At 44.0% G+C, this 20,103-nt stretch overlaps 1 protein-coding gene across 2 annotated transcripts in view; it reads right to left on the bottom strand.

Annotated features, from left to right (window-relative positions):
• The window catches only part of Pitpna (phosphatidylinositol transfer protein alpha), a 39,399-nt gene extending 19,296 nt beyond the window's left edge, over nucleotides 1–20,103 (bottom strand). The window contains exons 1-6 of one of the 2 annotated variants that reach the window (XM_047547625.1): nucleotides 19,842–20,102; nucleotides 16,160–16,190; nucleotides 11,027–11,172; nucleotides 7,551–7,642; nucleotides 2,451–2,458; nucleotides 1,173–1,247 (exon numbers count right to left, since the gene is read on the bottom strand). In XM_047547625.1, the coding sequence (XP_047403581.1) occupies nucleotides 1,173–1,247; nucleotides 2,451–2,458; nucleotides 7,551–7,642; nucleotides 11,027–11,172; nucleotides 16,160–16,190; nucleotides 19,842–19,861 (372 nt within the window). In that variant the 5' untranslated portion in view covers nucleotides 19,862–20,102. Of the gene's footprint in view, nucleotides 1–1,172; nucleotides 1,248–2,450; nucleotides 2,459–7,550; nucleotides 7,643–11,026; nucleotides 11,173–16,159; nucleotides 16,191–19,841 lie in introns of both variants that reach the window. The other variant, XM_047547626.1, reaches the window with a different exon arrangement.

The following is a 20,103-nucleotide window of genomic DNA, read 5'->3' as shown; positions in this document are numbered from 1 at the left end:
GTATTACAAGTTTGAGGCCAGTCTGGGCAACTTGGAGAGATCCTACCTCCAAATAAATAAACAAACCCACAAAAACAAAAAGGGTTGGGGGCTGGGGATGTAACTCAGTGGTACGACATTTGCCCAGTATACACAAGGCCCTGAACCGGAGGAAAAACAAAAAGGGGGGGTATTAAAAATTTGTGCTTGGGCTGGGGAGATAGCTCAGTTGATAGAGTGCTTGCCTCGCAAGCACAAGGCCCTGAGTTCGATCCCTAGTACCCCCCCCCAAAAAAAATTGTGCTCTATGGAAGCTATAATTTTTTATTTTGTTTTGTGCAGCTGGAAATCAAACCTAGATCTTTATGCATGCTAGGCAAGCCCTCTACTACTGAGCTACATCTCCAGCCCAGAAGCTGTAATTTTGTTGTTTTAAAAATACCAACTGCTCCAAGGCCGGGCATGGTGGTGCATGTTTGTAATCCCAGCCACTCGAGAGGCTGAGGCAGGAGGATTGTGAGTTCAAAGCCAGCCTTAGCAACAAGAAAGGCTCTAAGCAACTCATTGAGACCCTGTTTCTAAATAAAATACAAAATAGGGCTGGGGATGTGGCTTGTGGTTGAGTGCCCCTGAGTTCAATCCCTGGTACCCAAACATAAATACATACATACATACATACATACATAATACATAAAAATGCCACACCAACAGGACATCCACTTGCCTACAGTCCCAGTGACTGGGGATGCTGAGGCAGGAGGATGTCGAGTATGAGACCAGCATGGGCAACTTAGTCTCAAAATAAAAAATTTTTAAAAGGGCTGAGAATGTAGTTCAGTTGTAAAATGCTCCTGGGTTTGAGCCCCAATACCATAAATAAATAGAGTGACAGATTGATAAACAGTTAATAAAATAAAATATAGCTTCTCTGTGCTAGTAACTGCACTTTAGACCTATCCCAGCACTACAGGAAGGTGGAGTAAGGAATCTCAGACATCACATTTTGAAAGTCAAAAATGAGGCAATCCTAGCCTGGTAGGACAGATTTAACAAGAAGTCACTGCCTTCCTGACCAGGTGAAAGCGGTCCACAGAGAGAACCCCACGGCAGACATAGAGAAGCTACAGGACAGAAATTCTAGATCCTGTCCTGGAGCCCAGAAACTCTTGGGGACCTTGGGAAGTACTACTTACATTCTCCTGGGTGCCAAGATCTGGTTTGTGCCAGGTTTCAATTTTAATCAGAAAGTCCTCTTTCATGTACTCATTCTGGAAGAGGAAAAAAACAAAAAAACAAAAAAACAAAAAAAAAAAACAAACACCTTACAGTCACCAGGCTCATAGCTGGAAAGTACGGTCTCCTATCACTGGACCCTGGGCAGCTGGAAGATTCAAGTCCTTGCCTGATAAGAACAGCTAACTTCACTGGGGACCCATCATATGTGAGGCATGCATTACCCCACTTGAATCCTCACTCCAGCCTGTGAAGTCTATAGAATCATCCCCACTTTACAGAAGAGGACACTGACATTCGCAAGGTTAGGAGATTCATCCAAGGCCACAGAGATCATCACAGAACTGGGTCAAAAAGCAAGCTGTCCATGTATTTAACCAGTCTTCCATACTACTTCATGCATAGGGTGCTAATGCTTAATTAGTATTATGGAGAGAGCGCAGGAAGACTCCAACCAACAAAAAACATTCACCATGGCCCCTTTCTCCCCAACTAACCTTTGGCTGAGATAACCCTTCATGCTAATTATTATCTCCCTCCCTTAGTGCATTATAAAAACCACAACTGTAAAAGATAAAAAAAAAAAAAAAAAAAAAAAAAAAACCAAAAAAAAAAAAACTGAAACTGCTAAAAAGAGGAGAAACCCATTATCACCTCCACAGGAATTAAGTGCCCTGGAAGAGACAATGCACTTGGATGAGTATGCTGAAGGGTGGGAAGGTGGGACAATGACAAAGGGGATGGTCATAGAAGAAAAATCTTATTGACTTCACAATTTGCCAAAGGTCAGTGCTCACTGTGGTCAACAGATGCCCAATAGGAAAGAAATGTCACAATCAGGCCAACTGAACTAAAATTTCTATACAACCCTGAGTAGGCATGACCTGAGGAGAGTAGGGGAGCCTTGAGTCATTCTGTACAAGACCCAGAGCCAGGACGCACCTGATAAAGCCACAAGCCAATGCAGCTTAAAGCAGGAAGCCCCCATGCTAATTAACAAGTTCTTCATTAGGACTGAAAAGACTGAGCCTTGACAACTCCAAGAGAGAATATCCAGAACCTCTAGTGTGGTTATTTATTAATTTTTTATTTATTTTGTGGTGCTGGGGAATCACACACAGGGCCTTGCACATGCTAGGCAAGCAATCTACCACTGAGCTATAGTATCAGCCCCAGCTACATTTTTATTTCTTTTCTTATAAATCATCTACATTTCCAATCCCCCTGATAATACTTACTGTAATAACTGCTCCAAAGCAAGGACATGAAAATAAGAGAGAAAAAAGTTAATGAGGATTAATAAGTTAATAAGTATCTGCTCCTCACCCCAAGGGACCACGAATAACAAAGAGCTCTCTACTCCCATGGCTTATTCCAGAGTCACCTCCAGGACCCTGTGAATTGGGATTGTCTCAATGCACCAAACCCCGCTTAAGTTTCACTCATACAAAACTCCCAGAAGACCAAATCTGGAATTTAATTTAAAAAATGCCATTCTGGGCTCCTTGGATTCTTTCTAGCAGGACAAGGAAAGGGACTGTCTCTGATCAGCTTTAGGCCCTGTAATTCATTACTCTGTTGTCAGAGAATCACCTGGGTTCCTCTCACCTCTACCTCCTGGGACAGAGCAGGACACTTTGGGCCAGCTGCTGTCTATCTGCCCACAGCATCCTTCCTCTCACTGTAACCAAACCTCTCATGCTTTGCACGCCTGCTCATTGTAATAGAACCCCCTCAGAAAGCATGGTTCAATTATTTATCAGAGAAAATGACTGCAGTTCTCATGTCACTGGGGAACAGACCAGTTCTCCTCCAGTTCATTTTGTACCTTCTGAATTTAGGAGCTACTTCAGTTTCTGATGGAAGGTACATAGCCATGTTTGGAAATTATACAGGGCTAAGAAACCCCCCCACTCGATAAGTGAAACTAAGGCTACCTCTAAAATTGAAAAGAGGAATAGCTGAAATATACAAGATACTTTAGAAATAATCCAAAAGATTGTCAGTAATCTCCTCAATTCTAATGAAAAATTCTTGGAAGGAAGTACCAGATTAAGACTATAACTAATTGGGTGCAGTGGCACATGCCTGTAATCACAGCTGCTCAGGAGGTTGAGGCAGGAGGATTACAAGTTCAAAGCAAGCCTTAACAACTCATTGAGGCACTTAGCAACTTAGCAGGACCCTGTCTCAAAATATAAAAAGAGCTGGGGATGTGGCTCAGTGGTTAAGCGCCCTTGGGTTCAATCCCTGGTACCGGAAAAAAAAAAAAATTATAACTAAAAGGCCTATACTGAAACAATTGCCCTATTAGCAACTTGAAAAAACCATGTTAGAAAAAAGGAGATGATGGGTATAACAGCCATCAGAGGGATGTCCAAAGAGGCCAGTTTGGCAGAATTCTGCAGTGGAACACAGCTCCACCACTACGGTGGAAATAGCACTGTCAGGCTGGCCTGCTTTGATGACACTAGCCATTAAGCTTCTCCCACTAACCACCTTATTCTTAATCCATGTTCTCTAAGAAAACTTCTAGTTTGGGCTCTGCAGGGATAGAATATGATAATCAAGAGTCTCAGGAATCTGATCACCTAACCAAATGGAAATTTTTTATTACATATTAGTATTCAGATTATAAATTGGCTTTCCATGTAGAAGAATCTATCCCTAATCAGTAAACAGGAGTATCTGGTTTTATTACTAATTTTGTATTTCAAGATTGGCATTTGAGATTTTTATACATTAGTGTTTGTGAGACACTAAGAAACAGATCCACTAAGTTTTGTTTTTGTTTTTTGGTACTGGGGATTGAACCCAGGGGTTCTTACCCACTGAGCTACATCCTCAGCCCTTTTTTGTATTTTATTTAGAGACAGGGTCTTGCTGAGTTGCTTAGGGCCTCACTAAATTGCTGAGACGGCTTTGAACTCTCGATCCTCCTGCCTCAGTCTCCAAACCACTGGGATTACAGTCGGGGTCACCGTGCCCCTCTTAGATTCGCTCAGTTCTGACAAATGGGATTTCTGAACCAAAGTGGCTGATAACCCTTCCTGGTCTTTAACACCAACCTATGTGACCAAACAATCTCCTCCAAACCTTCTTGAGCCCTCTTCCTGTTGAAACATCTCTGCATTCAGAGATTCACCTTTTCTTCAAACTGTAATCCCAACTACACAGGAAAGCCTCAGGAAACCCTTTGCAGTTGGAAAATAGGGTTTTCCAAATAAACTAATAAAGGTTTTGTTTTGTTTTGTTTTGTGTGGTGCTAGGGACTCACACATGCTAGGCAAATGCTCTACCACTGAGCTACACCCCCAGTAATAAGGTATTTTAAAAGCCTAACCTAGCAATACTGTATCTAGCCAAGGGTTGAGGTCAGTGGGAGGAAATGGAAGAAGAAACCAATATATTTTTCTTCCTCTTTCCATCCAGAGACCAACCCCCCCAACCCCTCCTCCCTCACATCTCAACCCATCAACTTCATGGAAAAAAGAGAGAGAAATAAAGAGAACAGAAAGAGCTGATAGTAGTGTATTCCCAATCTGTTTTCAATCTTCTCAGAATAAGATTAGAACCATCCAAAATGCATGGGGTATTTTATTCCATGCTCTTTCAATCACTTCACCTCAAACTTTGATTTAGTTAGGTCAAGCTAAGATGTTTGAACTAATAATTGCTTTTCCATTGACCCCAGAAGGAACTACAAAGTTCCTTGCCTATTTACATCTCTTATTTTAAAAGAGTGGATGTCTAACTGAACAGGTCTATGATTCAACATATTCATTCTGTAAGAAGGTGAATGTGACTGTGAGGTCCTCCTCCCCCCACTCATTGTCCTCTTCACGAAGTATTTGGAAATTATATTTTTCTTTCTTTTTTCTTTTGGTCAAGGATCAGTAAGTGCACTAACATTTTCTCTGTAGAAAAGGGCCTGTGCCAGCTGAAGCACACTCTTAGGCATCTCTCACTTGGCACAGACTATGTATCAGAACCCTGTCTCGGGCATGGAGGAGTCCACACTGTCTGTGACTTCCATGCCAAGTTGACTAAGGCTATTACAATGCATGCTCACTGCAATTCTTTTAGACATCAATAAAATTCACCTTTGGCCCTAGACCAGACACACCCTACCACACTGCATATGACCTTTTAAGAACATGTGTATGTCTCATTTCCAAGAATTTAATAGCTTCCTGTTCACTGCTTAAGGAATTGTGAGGTTTGCATGTTCAGCTACAGCAATAAAATCATAAGTGTTATATATCTCAGGTCCCATCAATGACTGACTGCATCTCCTGATACAAGGTTCTTCAACCTCTGTAGGAACGTGGAGGACTAAAGACAGCAATGACTTTAATAATTTCCAAAGTCCATGGAATAAGAATCACTTGAGTCACCTAAGGATCACATCCTTATCACATATCATCTAGGTAGTACCAGGTCTTAACAGATAGAGTAAGTGAAGCGTACATGTTGGCAGGAGGAGGCCAGAGTTAGATTGTGCCAACAAATGAATGTTGTTAGGGTAAAAGGTCACCTATCTCACAGACAGGGCACCTGTAGGATTCTTATCCCCTGGGATACGAATTAGTGCCAGCTTGGGCCCATAAGATCTACTTCTAGATTTCCCTCAAGACTTAGGGATCTTGGAAAGCTGAGAGTCTGAACTAATCAAAAGGAATCCCAGAATGTCTAGACAAGCATACAAAGTTCTTACTGGAGGTTCCACTCTTTCCTTTTCAGAAATTCCAAACAGGAGACTGGCCAATATTAAGAAAATAATTCCATCCCCACCCTCAACTACAGAACATGCTGGTTCAGCATCAGTCATCAATTTGAAGTTCTTAGCAGTGATGACCCCCCCACCCCACCCTCTGGCTAAAGAATCTGCCATGCACACTCCATATGTATATAACACAATTTGGGAATTGCTGTTTCCAAACTCTTTGTCATTAAAAATTAGGCTTATTTCAACTTTACCCCAACAGCATCAGTATCTCCTTTGCTACCTCTGGGCCTGGTTCTTCTTCAGGGCAGAGAGGTCACCCTACAGGGTCTTTCCTATGACTGCGTACCAAGAGTTCCTAGGTCTAAATTCTACCTTTTAAGCCACATGTAAATATATCACAGTAGAAATTTCAGTACTAACAATAAGGGAATGGTTTTAAAAAACCATTCCACTGAGGATTGGCTCCTCCTCCCTACCCAGTATACTAAAATCTGTGGATGTTCAAATACCTTATATAAAATGGCACAGTATTTGCTTATCATTCTATATAATTTAAGTCATGTCTAGATAAATTACAATGCCTAATTCAATATAAGTGTTATATAAATAGTTGTTATACTATATTATTTAGGGACTAATCACCAAAGGAAGTCTGTATATATTTAGTTGACACACAATTTTTGTTTTTTTGAGGTGCTAGGGGATCAAACCCAGGCCTTGCACATGCTATGAAAATCAATCAATCTACCTACCTACCTACCTACCTACCTACCTATATTTTGGTACTGGGGACTGAACCCAGGGGCACTCCACCACTCAGCTACATCCCCAGTTTTTTTTTTATTTTGACACAGAATCTTGCTAAGTTGCTGAGAGTCTCACTAGTTGATCAGGTTGACCTTGAACTCGAAATCCTCCTGCCTCAACCTCCTTAAATCACTAAGATTACAGGCATGTGCCACTATGCCTAGCTGTTTTTCCTATGTATGTCTGATCAGTGGTTTATGGAATCCACAGATAAAGAACCCAAGATGTGATCAGTCCACAATACATACATATAACAGACTACTATGCAGCCATGCAGTCATTATAATTTTGCTTTTTTTTTTTTTTTCCCAGTACTGGGGGTTGAACCCAGGTCCTCAAGGGCAAAGTTACAACTCCAGGCCTTTTAATCTTTTTATTTTGAGGTAGTCTCACTAAGTTGCCCAGGCTTCCTCTTGCCTCAATCTCCCGAGTTGCTGATATTACAGGCATACACCACTGTGATCAGCTATAAATTTTAAACAACAGACTACCATGTGACAGGGAAAATGGTCTCCATTTACTGAAGAAAAATGAGTAATTTAATAATTAGCAATCATTGATCTAAATTTTGTGTAGAAAATATGTCTGGAGATTTTAAATAAACACACATGCACACAGTTGACTGCCAAGTTGTGCTGGATAACCCTGACACTCACCCCCAACTTCATCCTTTCACTGGTTAATCTGGGAAATGAAGTTGGGATGTAAAGTCCTAATGCACCCCCATCCCTGAGCTCACTTGTCCATACCCTCACCCACCTTGGGGGCCCAAATTCCAGCTTCTAGCCAAGACTGTACTCACCAGTTCTGCAATATGGGTAGGCATTCCATGCTTTTTCATGTATATTCAGGGCTCCTTCTGGGGCCAGCATTCGAACAAATGTGGGTACCTTGCTATAGTGAAAAAAAAGGGATGATGAAGAGAAATGGAGGAGAGAAGGAGACAAAGGGCTTTTATATCACATTCTTCAGGTCAGTTTAAGCTTCTTCAATGGAGAGTTGAAAAGCAAATTTCCGTGAGATAAGCAGTTACTAGTGTTTGTGAGAAGCCACCTCCAGACCCTGACACCCCAGATTGGTTACCAATACCACCCAAAATTTGCCCCAACACCCACCAGGAAAAGGACAGCATATAAGAACTCAGGCTAACTGCTGTGGTTTATCAGCCATTATATTCTCATTCTACATTTTTCCATTCCACACTTCACTGGGTCCAGGGCATTGTTCTATACTACAGTACAAGGATAAGATACAAAGGCGATAACTCCATACATATACTACCAACACTGGACTGAACCTATCAGTCTAGGTTTATGGGTCAGGATGACTGCCTAATTTAAGAATATGGGATCTAAGATAATCTAGTCTATTTTGTAAGCTTTTGTTTTTCATTTTTTTGGTACTGAACCAAGGGATGCTCTACCACTGAGTTATATTCCCAGTCCTTTTTTATTTTGAGTATTGTTAAGTTGCCAAGGGTGGCCTCAAACTTGAGATTCTCCTGCCTCAGCCTCCTGAATCACTGGATTACAGACATGTGCTACCATATCCAGTTTGGTTTTGTAAGCTCCAAGAAGACAGGAGGGCCTCAGGGTTGTCTACCTCCCAAGACAAATACTTCCTTCTATTCAATTTTCATTTCAGGTTGCAGAATGACATGCATGGCATGAACTTAATTCTGTTTTACAAAAAGGCACACAGGGCTGGAGTTGTGGCTCAGTGGTAGAGCACTTGTCTACCATCTGTGAGGCACTGGGTTCAATTCTCAGCACATCATATAAATAAAATAAAGGTCCATCAACAACTAAAATATATATATATATATATATATATATATTTATGTATATATATATATATATTTTTTTTTTTTTAAAAGGCACACATATTCCTTTCTTGGTTTTTAAATGGTCATCTATAAAGTTTTCAGCAGGCTCTAGCAACCTCATCAGCTTTAATGGGCTCAGGCCTAAAAGAGAGCTAATCCCAGTAGAACGCTGCCTCAAAGCAAGCCTCTGAGATTTACCCATGCACTGCCACTCTCATTCAGGTGACACTTCTCTGTCCTAGGCACCAGGATACACACAGAAACCAAGCAGTCCAGAGGGGAGTATAATTAACCAGCCAAATGACAATACTGAAAGTATGTGTTTCAATGAGGTGAGCACGGGGCCAGGGTAGGTGGTGAGCACAGCACTGTGAGAACACGGCAGGGGGACGCATACGACCCTAGGCAGGATGTTCGGGAAATTCAGGATGACAAGAACACATGGAATAGGGACTGTGTAGGACTAAGCTAGACAAAAAGATGGGAGTAGGGCAGGAAAAGCTGAGAGAAAGACGTTCAGAGAAGTTGATGCAAGGTCTGAGGCTGGGAATGCAAAAAAACACAGAGGGCCAGGTCATAAAAGATTTTGTAAGTTATATCAGAGAGTAGAGACTTCATTAGGAGGGCAAAGGGAAGCCAGCTATAGCTTTCAGGCTATGGAGTGGCAGATCTTCCAGGCGGGGTATTCACAGCTATGCAGAGAACTGGAAGGCAGGGACAGCAGTTGAGAGCTGCTGAAGTCATCCAGTTCAGACACAAAGACAAGAAATGGATATGTTAGAGATGCTAAGGAGATGGAGTCAAGAGAAGCTAATTTGCTAGGAAGATTTTTGTCCCCATGAGGACAGACATAGAGTCCCCCACCCTACAACTGGCTATCTTGGTATTAAGAAAAGAGGTAGCAGCTCAACATCTATTCTCTCTCCTATAAGGAAGAGGGTAGGACATGTTTCATAATTCTTATGTACAACCCCTAACCCCTGCCATTTTGGCTGCACCAAGTCTTGAAGAACAAACTGGTGTCTTCTGCTTCAAATATCAAACTCCCTATCTATTTTCAAAGACTTCTTTTAAAAATACAAATAGACTATGAGGAAGGCATATCTTGACAGTATTCTCTTAACCAACTGTCAATTCCTCAGTAAGGACTAGTTGGCAGTCAACTGAGAGTCTGGATGGAGGAGTGGAGGACAAAAGGTGCAGTAAGAAGGAACAGAAGCATGTTGAGTGTCTCCCACTGCACAGAGTTGCTCTCCTCCTGTTCCAGCCTGCAGAATCCTGCATTCCTCTGGGTTAGTACTGTTTCAGTGCCAGGGCACCAGACTACAGCAAGTCAGGGATTTTTACCAAATGAAAATGAAATTGATGTCAGTTCTGTAAAGTGACTAGGAACTAAGATTTAGGTTTAAGATACAACACAATATAAATATACTTAGTGTCGCTGAACTGTATACTTCAAAATGGTGAATTTTATGTTATGCATACTTTACCATAATTTTTTTAAAAAAGATTAAGGTTTATTTTTTTCCAGTTTTGGTTAGTTTCTAAAAAGAACTTGGTTTGATTTCCACTCAAGTTGGTATACGTTTACTACTGTTTCCAGTGCCCTTTAGGTTGGCTCATAGTTTACTGAAATGTTTTCATTTTGATTAGGGATTCAGCAAATTTGTGTGGATTTGTATGGATTTATATGGATTCTGGGTACACAGGTCAGTTCGAGTGTCATTTAAAAATATGTATGCCTTTGATTGAAAGAGAAGTTCCAAAATTTCTCTGGCAGCTAATTTCACAATACCAGAATTTAAAACCCTATTTGAACAAGCAATTACACTTTTAGGAAGCTTACTATAGGTTGACACACACAAGTACATCCAAAAATATTTATGCAGAAGCAATTTTACTACAGTATGCAGACATCTGGAAATGACTATAAATGTACATCAAGAGAGGACTGGTTAAACAACTTACAGCACATCTGTACAATGTGATATTATGAAAACTATGTGTGCTTTAAAAAAATGAGGCAGAATACACTGATAATGAAAGTCAGTTATGATACATAACAAAAGAGCAAAGAACAGAACAGTACATATAATATGATTCTATGTAAAATAATAAAAGAAATAACCATATATGCATGTGTGCATGCACACACACACACACACACACACACACACACACACATACACACATATACTCACTGATGATGGAGGGCCCACAATAAAACACTCTGAGGGACTGGGAGTCTGGTTAGATAAATACAATTTTCTTTTTTTAATTAACAAAAATCTTTAAATGAACAAAGGAGTACCACCTATGCTCACTCTCACAAGTGAAGCAACTTGAACAACCAGCTAATAAACTGGTGTGTGCCCCCGCAACCCCTGGCAATTAACTATCACCACCAATTTTAAACCAGGTTACCATTCTGCCCTGCTGCCATGGTCACATACCTCTGTAAGTGGTAGATCTTGTGTGTGTACTGGCCTTTCTCACCATCCTTCTCATAGGGTTCATTCACTAGGACCTCCACGCCTTCACCACCTCCAGTTTCATTTTTGCTTGCCTCAGCCACAGAATACAGCTGCCCTACTTGATACTAAAGGAACAGAGAGACAGGCATTATTCTCAATAGTTATATGGAGTGCAGCTGCTGGTAACTGTCAGAGTAGGCTCTGGGGGCCCCTCATCCAGAAGCTCATCCTGGAGTTTCATTCACACCAGGCCTTCCCTACTTCTACCCAGAGCAATTGAGATTACAGTTCCACGGCCTCTCTTCGGCCATCAGACGTGTTTAATTTCAACCTTCCAATTTCACACCATCCATTGGGCTTAAAGAGGCAGGGAAATATACTTAATTTTATACCACCATCTAGAAAACAGATTATAAAGTTTAAGGTAGCTTGCTCTGAACCCATGTCTGGTATTAAGACCCCAAAACAGGATCTGCATTGGTTGCTAGAAATTTCTTTATCCCATTCACTTAAACAGATCCTAAGATACGACTTTTTGTCAAAGAAGGTTGACCAGTGCTCTGAAATCACAACCTCTCTGTAAAACTGGCTCACCTACTTGCTTTTTCTGTAGTGTTGAGCCCCTCCCTACCCTGCTAGATCAAAGAACAGTATTTCAGACAACCAAACCTCCAGAGGCTTTCCAGATTCCTGGTGGGGCTGAAGCAAGTGTTCTTGCTTCCCTTGCTAGATTCCCAGCACAGATTCCTTCCCTGGTCTGTGCTGGCTGGGTGCCCCCTCTGGGTTGGCAGTTACTAGATGGCAAAAGCCTGGTTTTCCTTTATTTGGGTCACATGCCACCCTATCAAGTCACCAGTCAAGATCACTGGCCTCCTCTGACCCCCACAGGATAGCTTGGTGTTTTGGGTCAGTGACCTGGGCAGTGCCCAGGCCTAGCCCTTCTGCCCACTTCTCTCTGAGGGAAACTGTCTCAAGGGAAAACTACAGTGAAGAGAGAATGTACAGCAACAGATGATGCTAGAAGTTACACCTACACCAAAGGATGTGTTTTCCCCATTGCTGCCAGTGTCAACCAGGCACATTTTAGGTAGGATGAGGAAAAGAAAAACAAGTACTTGATTGTTCAACACGTTGTTGGGTGCAGACTAAGGTTTCCCTCACCCTCACTCTCTACTCCCCCAAACTCCTGGTATTCACAGGGGTGAAAAACAAGGGTTTTTTTTTTTTTTTTTTTTTTTTCTCTTTGAGATTAAAACTCTCTGTTGTACCTCTGGGCATCTACCACTGCCACCAGTTCTGGCAAGAGGAAGATGCAAAGGCGGCTTCTAGGGCTGCTTCACCTTATGTTTGGAAGCCTGATCCATAGCAGCTTCCTAAGCACATCAGGGAAATTTCTGAGTAAGGTCTGAAAGGCAAAACAGCAGACCAGGACAATTCACTGTTCACCACAAAGTTCAAAAAACCCTAATTTTCAAAGCAAAAACCTAGCAAAAAATGCCAAAGAAAGACCCAGGCAAGCGATCATGGCTCAGTTAATCCCATAAAGAGGAACATTTGGGTGAGAGCCAGTCACCTTGACCTTGCAAATCCTAAGCAACATCAGTGCTGCCTCAATGCCCCTAGAGAACTCCAAATTGTTCCTGTGCCTTTCCAGTTCCACCAACTAGCTAAGGTACACATGAAACCCCTATCAAGTGGGTCAGGGTTTGGCTGAGCCAATGGTTCCTAAGAAGAAGCAAGGAATTCTGTTTTAAAGAAGAATACCTAACTCAGCAATCCTAAAGGGCTGGCTGGGGAGAGGGCCTAGAGGAGGGGACTGGATTGCCAGCTTGTGGTGCTACTCAGGGAGGGGAACTCCAGACAGAGACTAATTGTCTTCACTGGGTTTCTCTTCAGTTGCAGGAATCAGAGGGCAGGTTCTAAGAGGATCAGTCTGTTGGCTGGCATCTTCCCCCTTTAATCTCTCTTGATATTCTGATCCTTTAATCCCATGAGACACGTGAAGGCAGTTTTGTTAATCCAAAGGGGAAAGTAAGACCAGCCTGAACAGGTTATACAGTGAGGGATACTTTTCATGTCAGCAGGGTTTCCTTTGACATAGATGGCTCTGAAAACCTGGAAGAGCTGCCGGATTCAGACTGAGTGGTGGTACGGGTAGAGGTCAGCCCATTAAATCAGATAAGGAACTCTAAGGAGACCAGGATTCTTGCCTCCTCAAGCCTAGGACAATGTTCCCCTAACCTTGAGATTTGTTCTCTTATCCCAAAGACCTAAGACACTCAGCTAAGACAGTCCATCACCTTGACAATCTGGGAATGGGAACCCAGGAAGATATCATGGGTGGACCAAAAATATTGAAACATGTCATAAAAAACAGTACAGCTGTTGGTTCCACCCACATGGCCTTGTCACGTCAAGTACCATAGGGAGATGGTGCCATGAAATCTGAAAAGAAGCAGCAGTCCTGCCCAAGGTGGGCTGGCCTAGGTCAGGAACCATGCACCGAAATACCCATGTCAAACAGCCAGGGTTTCTTGCTGTGCTACAGAATGCCTAGGAACCCCGAGCAATGTGAGGACAAAGACTCTGGCTAGGGGCTGGGGAGATAGCTCAGTCGGTAGAGTGCTTGCCTTGTAAGCACAAGGCCCTGGGTTCGATCCCCAGCACCCAAAAAAAAAAAAAAAAAAAAAAAAAAAAAAAGACTCTGGCTAGCCAGAAGCTAATTCTGCCCCCAAATATTGATCAGGCCATCAGGATGATTATAAAACTTGACCTTCTCTTTTCTTTTTTCTCTTTTTCCCCCAAATCAGAAGCACCAAGGGCCTCAAGTCATGACCTCCAATTTAGGAAGTGAATCTATCAGTCACATGATGCTGGGCTGTTCCCATGGGAACCATGAGTCAGGATGGAGTTACTGACAGACTCAGAGATTCGATCATTACTTATTTCTTCTTCAGACTCCCCATTCAAGCATTTTTTGGTCTTCTGGAACTAAGGTTCAAACCATCAAAAGAAGAGCTTCAACCCTACCAGGCCATGAGTTGCTTTCTTGTCAGCTAACAAGAAACAGGCTGACCATCACCACACAGAGAAATAAATCTTAACCAGCACATAATTCCCAAGCTTTTGCTTAAACTTTAGGCTTTGATTTACCTCACCCTGCCCCACCACTTCCTCAAACCCTCAAAAAGAACATCACAATCTAAAAACTGCCAGTGTGGATACTCTCAATGTAGGGTAGATGGCTTTTTTTTTTTTTTTTGCAGTGCTGGGGATTTGAACCCAGGGCCTTGTGCTTGCGAGGCAAGCACTCTACCAACTGAGCTATCTCCCCAGCCCCACGGATGCTCTCAATAATAGGAGTTCCTCTCCTGCTTTCAGCCCCACCATTAGCAGTCAGAGTTCTGGCCCCTCCAGTCTTACTACAGAATAGCAGAGAGATGTTTCTGGAAACTTCCTTGGTCTACAGCATTTCTTTTTTTTTTTTTTTTTTTGGTGGTGCTGGGAATCGAACCCAGGGCTTTGTGCTATCTCCCCAGCCCAATCTACAGCATTTCTTAAAGACATTTTCACCCTTTAGTTCATCAAGAAACTCCCTCCAAATAGTTTCTGCTAGAGCCTTTACACTGAGGAAATTCCAAATTCTTAGGAGAGAGCTTCCTGATTGAGGGATGGGCTGATCCTGTACAGCAGAGAGGAAGTTGCTGGATCCCTCCTAAGTTTCAGGACAAGGGATATGCTGGGCCTTCCTGCTTAGCCTTTCAGTACAAAACATTTATCACTCACTATATTTAATAAATATAATAAGGCCCCAAAAGGAGTTAGATTAAAACCCCTCCCCAAAGTCAACCCCTGTCAATTCAGTACCTGTTTCCCAGTCCCTTTGTCTCTCCCTCTTTCTCTATCCTCCTCACCCACTCTTTTTTTTTTCTTTGGAAGTAGGGTCTAACTATGTTGGCTCAAGCTAGCCTTGAATTCTGGGGCTCAAGTGATCTTCCTTCCTCAGCATCCTGAATAGTTGGGAATACAGACATGTACCATCACACCCAGTTTAGTCCCAGCTTAGTCTCATTTCTCTTATCTATACTTCTCAGAGCCCCCAGCTCATGTTCAAGTTTGCCTCTGTCCCCATCTGCTAGGTTTCCACAGTTCTTATAAGACATGCAGACCATCACTGGACAATCCTCTAGAAGGTCAAAGCCTGCTCACCCCTCTTAGAGGTCAATTAGTTTGAATATTTGTCTCATATAGAGTCCAGCAGGCTCTGTCGGCCTAGTTTCAAAGGTCCAGTTCCTACTTGGAAAAGAGTAGAAGTTATCATAGGAGCTCCCACTGGCATTGCAGCCCATTGATTGAGGGCAACATATTAGCTGACAAACTTCACTCGAACTCAAGTTTCACTGGAGGCTGGGGTGGGGCCTATGAATTCAGAAGGAAGCAAAGAACAAGGTTGAGCCAGGAGAGAAGAGGAGAGGAAGTTCAGAGAAAGGGTGGGTCCAAGGAGGCTCTGTAACAGTTTTCTGCTGTCCAAGAGACCAGCTCTGAGTCAGCATGGCCTATGAACCTTCTGTGGCAATGCTGCTGCCAGATCCACACACATCGGGATATCAGACCCAAGAACCATAAAAGGACAGAGGGTAAGCCAAGCCCATTTCTCTGGTCTCCGTAAAAGGAGGGTTCTATGTCTCGGTCTTTCCAGCAGTCACCTTGCATGGCATGGGAGGGCCTCAGAGATTTCCTGCCCTGCTAGTTTGTTGCATAACCAGAGAGAGAGCCATGCACACTTTTCAGTAGAGTCATGGAGGTCCCAGAGATGCATATACTTAACCCAATCAATAACGTCCCCAGACAGGCACAGTCCCAGTGGGTAAAGATGGCTGGTAATCAAAGTCATCCAGCATGCCAACAGCTTGGGGCCAATTGTACAAAGTCGCCCAGCTGCACTAACCAAGTGTTTTCCTTCAACTGAAAGCAGCACCAGGAAAATTCATGTTGAATACTGTTAGAACAAATAAGAAAACTGTATAAAGAGTATGAGCACTCCCAGTCCAACTGAGCCAACAGTCACAAAAACTAATGTGCAACTATGTGCAAGAAAAAAAAAGGACTTACCTCATCTACAGACACAGGCAGGATGACACGACTACAAGAGAAGGAAAAAGAATGTGAACTTCTGGCTCTGAAACTGCCACAGGTTCTTAAAGCATCATGTTAGAACAGTATTCAATGTTTTGTTGAATGACACTATGCTCACTGACAAAATCCAGCAGGAAATGGGACACTTTGAGTCCTTCTGACATTCCATTTAGAACCCTGTGGTTCAATGCAAACCTGAATTCCCACCAGCTACTTCCCAGGCCTCTGACTCACATTTAAAGCTGTCTTCTTCTCCTACTCCCTCACCCATCCCATCTCCCCTGAGTCTAGTAGAACAGAGAGGTTAACACAGAAAGACCCAATATGATTAGGATTTAGACCCAAAGAATCAGGTTCTGGGAATTTGCATTTCTACGGACCCACCAACAGCCCTCAAGGTGAAAGACTGGGAAAGGGCCAAGTTCCTTGGAGATTTAATCACCCTAAGAGTACATACTAACCACCTCTGCTCTGGAACAGATATTACAATACAAACTACTACCATGAAACCACCAAAAGAGGATGCCCAACCTGTGCCCTGACTTCCAGAAGCTGTCCAAATGCACCCCACCTGATAACTTTCTTATTCTCCATTTCAACGGTCACCATCTGTTAGAAGTATAAGCAATAACCAAATGGAGAAGCCATGGCCAGCAAAGTCCCACAAGGGACAAAATTCCACAGAGGTGAAAAGGCTAGTGGCACTTCTCTAGGTGGCTTGCTTTTGTAATGCAGATCAATGGTTAATCCCCAGTTCACTGCTGCAAGGTAAGAGAGCTGAAAGAAAAAGTCTTGGATGTATTCCTATAAGTCAAGTCAGTTTCAAAGCTTAAATTCTCAGTTCTCGGAGCCTTGCTGGAACCCGCTGGGCCCTTCTGCTTCTTGTGTGCTTGCTTGGTGAAGCATGAGCTGCTATGTCCTTCTTCCTATGCAGTGGGTTCAAACATGTTTTCTTGCTCCAGGCTGGGAAATAGCTTGCTATTTCCTAGTTGCAAAAAGGTCCCTCAGGAAATAAGAACAACAGAGGGGTCAGAAGAAGAAGCACACAGAGGGGTGGGAGGAAAGCGTCACAGTAAAGGCCAAACAGAAAAGTAACAAGAGAAACATAATGGAGTCCAAGTATTTACTGCCTTCCTCCGAACTACTTGAATAACATAAATCCTCTGGTTTACTGGATGCTACCACTAATGCACTCCTCCCATTCGAGAAAGCCAATGGTGCAGAAAAATCCTCCCAAGTTGGAGGCCAGAATTTCTGCACCCTTGGAAGAAACTTCATAGAAAACAATGCATCTTTTATCTTCAAGAACACAGCAAAAATCACATCCGAGAATTTGCAGAAATCAAATCATGGAGAATCCTGTTAGAGGAAGTGTCACAAAAATCAACAGGGACAACCTTTAGACCCAAGTCTCCCCCTAAAAGAGACTGGTATCAGCCAATCTCTCCCAAAATGCTCCGAGGCTGCTTTCATTACAACTGCACACCAGGCATTTCTCCTGTGCTCCTTAGGAACAAAACCACTTCAGCAGCAATAGGGTACACTTCCAAAAGACAGGGCCACAGAGGCACAGCTGGCTGAGACTGGAGATATGCTCACTATAGTGTGACCTTCACTCGCACCCTTCCTGGAGCTGCAGTGCTGCAGACATAGCCAAATCTCTCAGATGGCCCCCTCCTGCCCTGTCCCCTGCCCAGGGATGCATACCCAGGGCAGAAGTCAAGCAGGAAGGAAATGCAAGCAGCTCTGCATCCCAGCACCTTGGGCCTTTCCCTGGCAGGCATCAAGCAGAGGAGAACAAAGAATAAGAACGAGCACCTCCCTTCAAAATTCACTTAGATCTCATTCTTTCTCCTGTCTGACCTTCTTTTCAAAACTACTGATTTCTACAGATTCTAGGAATAGGAAAGAGTATGAGAAAAATGGGAAAAGTCTGTTCATTTGGACACAAGATTAAAAATGCACCATGTTCCCTTTCTTGGAGAACCTTGAGCTCTGACTGGAATAACATCAGTCTGGGTGTCAAGAAACAGAGGTGACAGGACCTCAAATAATGCTTTTCACATGAGGTGTCAAACTGGGATGACACCTGGATCTCTTCTTGCTTTGTTATCCAAACTTCACACTACATCCTAAACACCTCCAAGAAGCAAGCCAGGAGGGGAGGAACTAAGTACCTTCACTTCAAAATGGGAAAAGCCCTCTACACACCTGCCTGCTAACAAGAGTTTCAAGGGTTTCATTCTACCTGGACATCTCCCACTTCTGGACTTCTGGGGCTCTAACAGACCACTTGCCCACTTACCCTCCTTCCAGGGAAGCACAGTTTAACTGTAAATTCTGCACATCCAATCTCCCATTTGGGGGAAATGGTGTCCTGTGATGTTTACTTGAAACCATGAACTTCAGGGATGGATCAACTTGTATTTGAAAGATTAAGCAATCCCGACATCCCCACCTGTCATCCAATCTCCTGGATTTGAAAAGTAAACCCACCTCCCTGCAACCCCTGCCAAAAGTCACCAATTTCTCATCCCAAGGCATTACTTAAGAACTCCTTCACCCTTCAATGGCACTCCTCAACTAATGCTTTTATGGAAAATGTCTTGATTTCTCCAAGAAATTTCCCATCCCTTGTCACCAAGACTGAGAATCTCCTAGAGAAAAACTTCCCCTGCCCTGGACCCCACCACCTCCAACTCACATATTCAACATATTCTCCTCACAACTCAACATATTCTCTGGGCTATCCCCTATCCTTGTAACTTTCTGGTCATCTACCATCACATAACTGCCTCATATCACTTTGGATACTGCCCAATATTTTCTGAACTCCTCACTCAAGTGTTCCCAAGTTCAACACAGTCATCCCAAGCTTTTCCCAAATGTCTCCTCTTCTGCAGCTACCACTTGGGCACTGTCACTCTGGTCTCCGGACCTAAGCCCCTTCTGTTCTATCTCCCTTCTGTCACCCAAGTCTGGCCCTGACCCCCTAGATCTCTTACAGTGTCCATTTATTGCAATCCTTCCCCTGCTGTCAAGGTGGCCACACTACATATTCCAGGTTCCCTCTCAGCACTCCTCATCATCACAACTCCATTCCAAGAGCTCTCTTATCTGAGCTTTCCTGCCCCTTACTTCTCAGCCCTCCCCACTACCGCCTAGCTCACTAGCTCTGCCTGCCCTTGTCCCACTGTTCCTTGGTCCCTGAGATAACTCCTCTGTCTCCCACAGGTCCTCTCAGCCCCTTCTACAGTTCTAGCTGGTTCCTTCATCCCCTCAGCCCCCACTATAGGACCACCCATGTCTCATCCAGTGCTCTGAATTCCCTCGACCCCTCCTCATGTCCTGCCAGGTTCTCACTGTCCCTTTGACCCCACTTCAGGCCCTATCCCGCCCTCACTGTCTCCTTGGCCTCTCCTCAGGCCTATTCAGCCTTCACTCTCCCTTGGGCCCCACCTCTAGTACTGTCTGGCTCTCAGCCCCTGTGGCCCCACGTCAGGCCCCGTCCAGCCACTAAGGTCCCCTGCTCCCCTGCTGGGCCGCCCAACAGCCCATTCCGCGCTCTCCATCTTCTCCGCCCGGCCATCAGCCTCCTTGATCGTCATCTCCGACCCTCCCTTCCTCCTCGCTTCCGCACCGCGGGCCGGTCACTCACTACTCCTTGAGCAGCACCATGTCGCTCCGCAGCTCGGCGGCTGTCCGCTGCCCGCCCGGCTTCCCGCCCGCTTCCCGGCGGCCGCTCTCCCCGCAGCGGCCCGACCCGGCTGCCTGTGCGCTTTCGTCGTGGTCTGCTCGGTCCCCGCCGCTCTCGCTGAGGCCGCCGCGCCGGCTCCTGCAGCCCTGGCCTCGCCGCCTCCCGCGCCGCTGCCGACGCCGCCCGGAGCTCCGGTTCCGCAGCGCCGCGCGGGGGCGGGGCG

This window comes from Sciurus carolinensis, chromosome 3 (assembly GCF_902686445.1).
Source record: "Sciurus carolinensis chromosome 3, mSciCar1.2, whole genome shotgun sequence".
NCBI classification, from domain to species: domain Eukaryota; kingdom Metazoa; phylum Chordata; class Mammalia; order Rodentia; family Sciuridae; genus Sciurus; species Sciurus carolinensis.
Note: the sequence above shows the minus strand (reverse complement) of the source record. Positions and strands in the feature narration are given on the sequence as shown.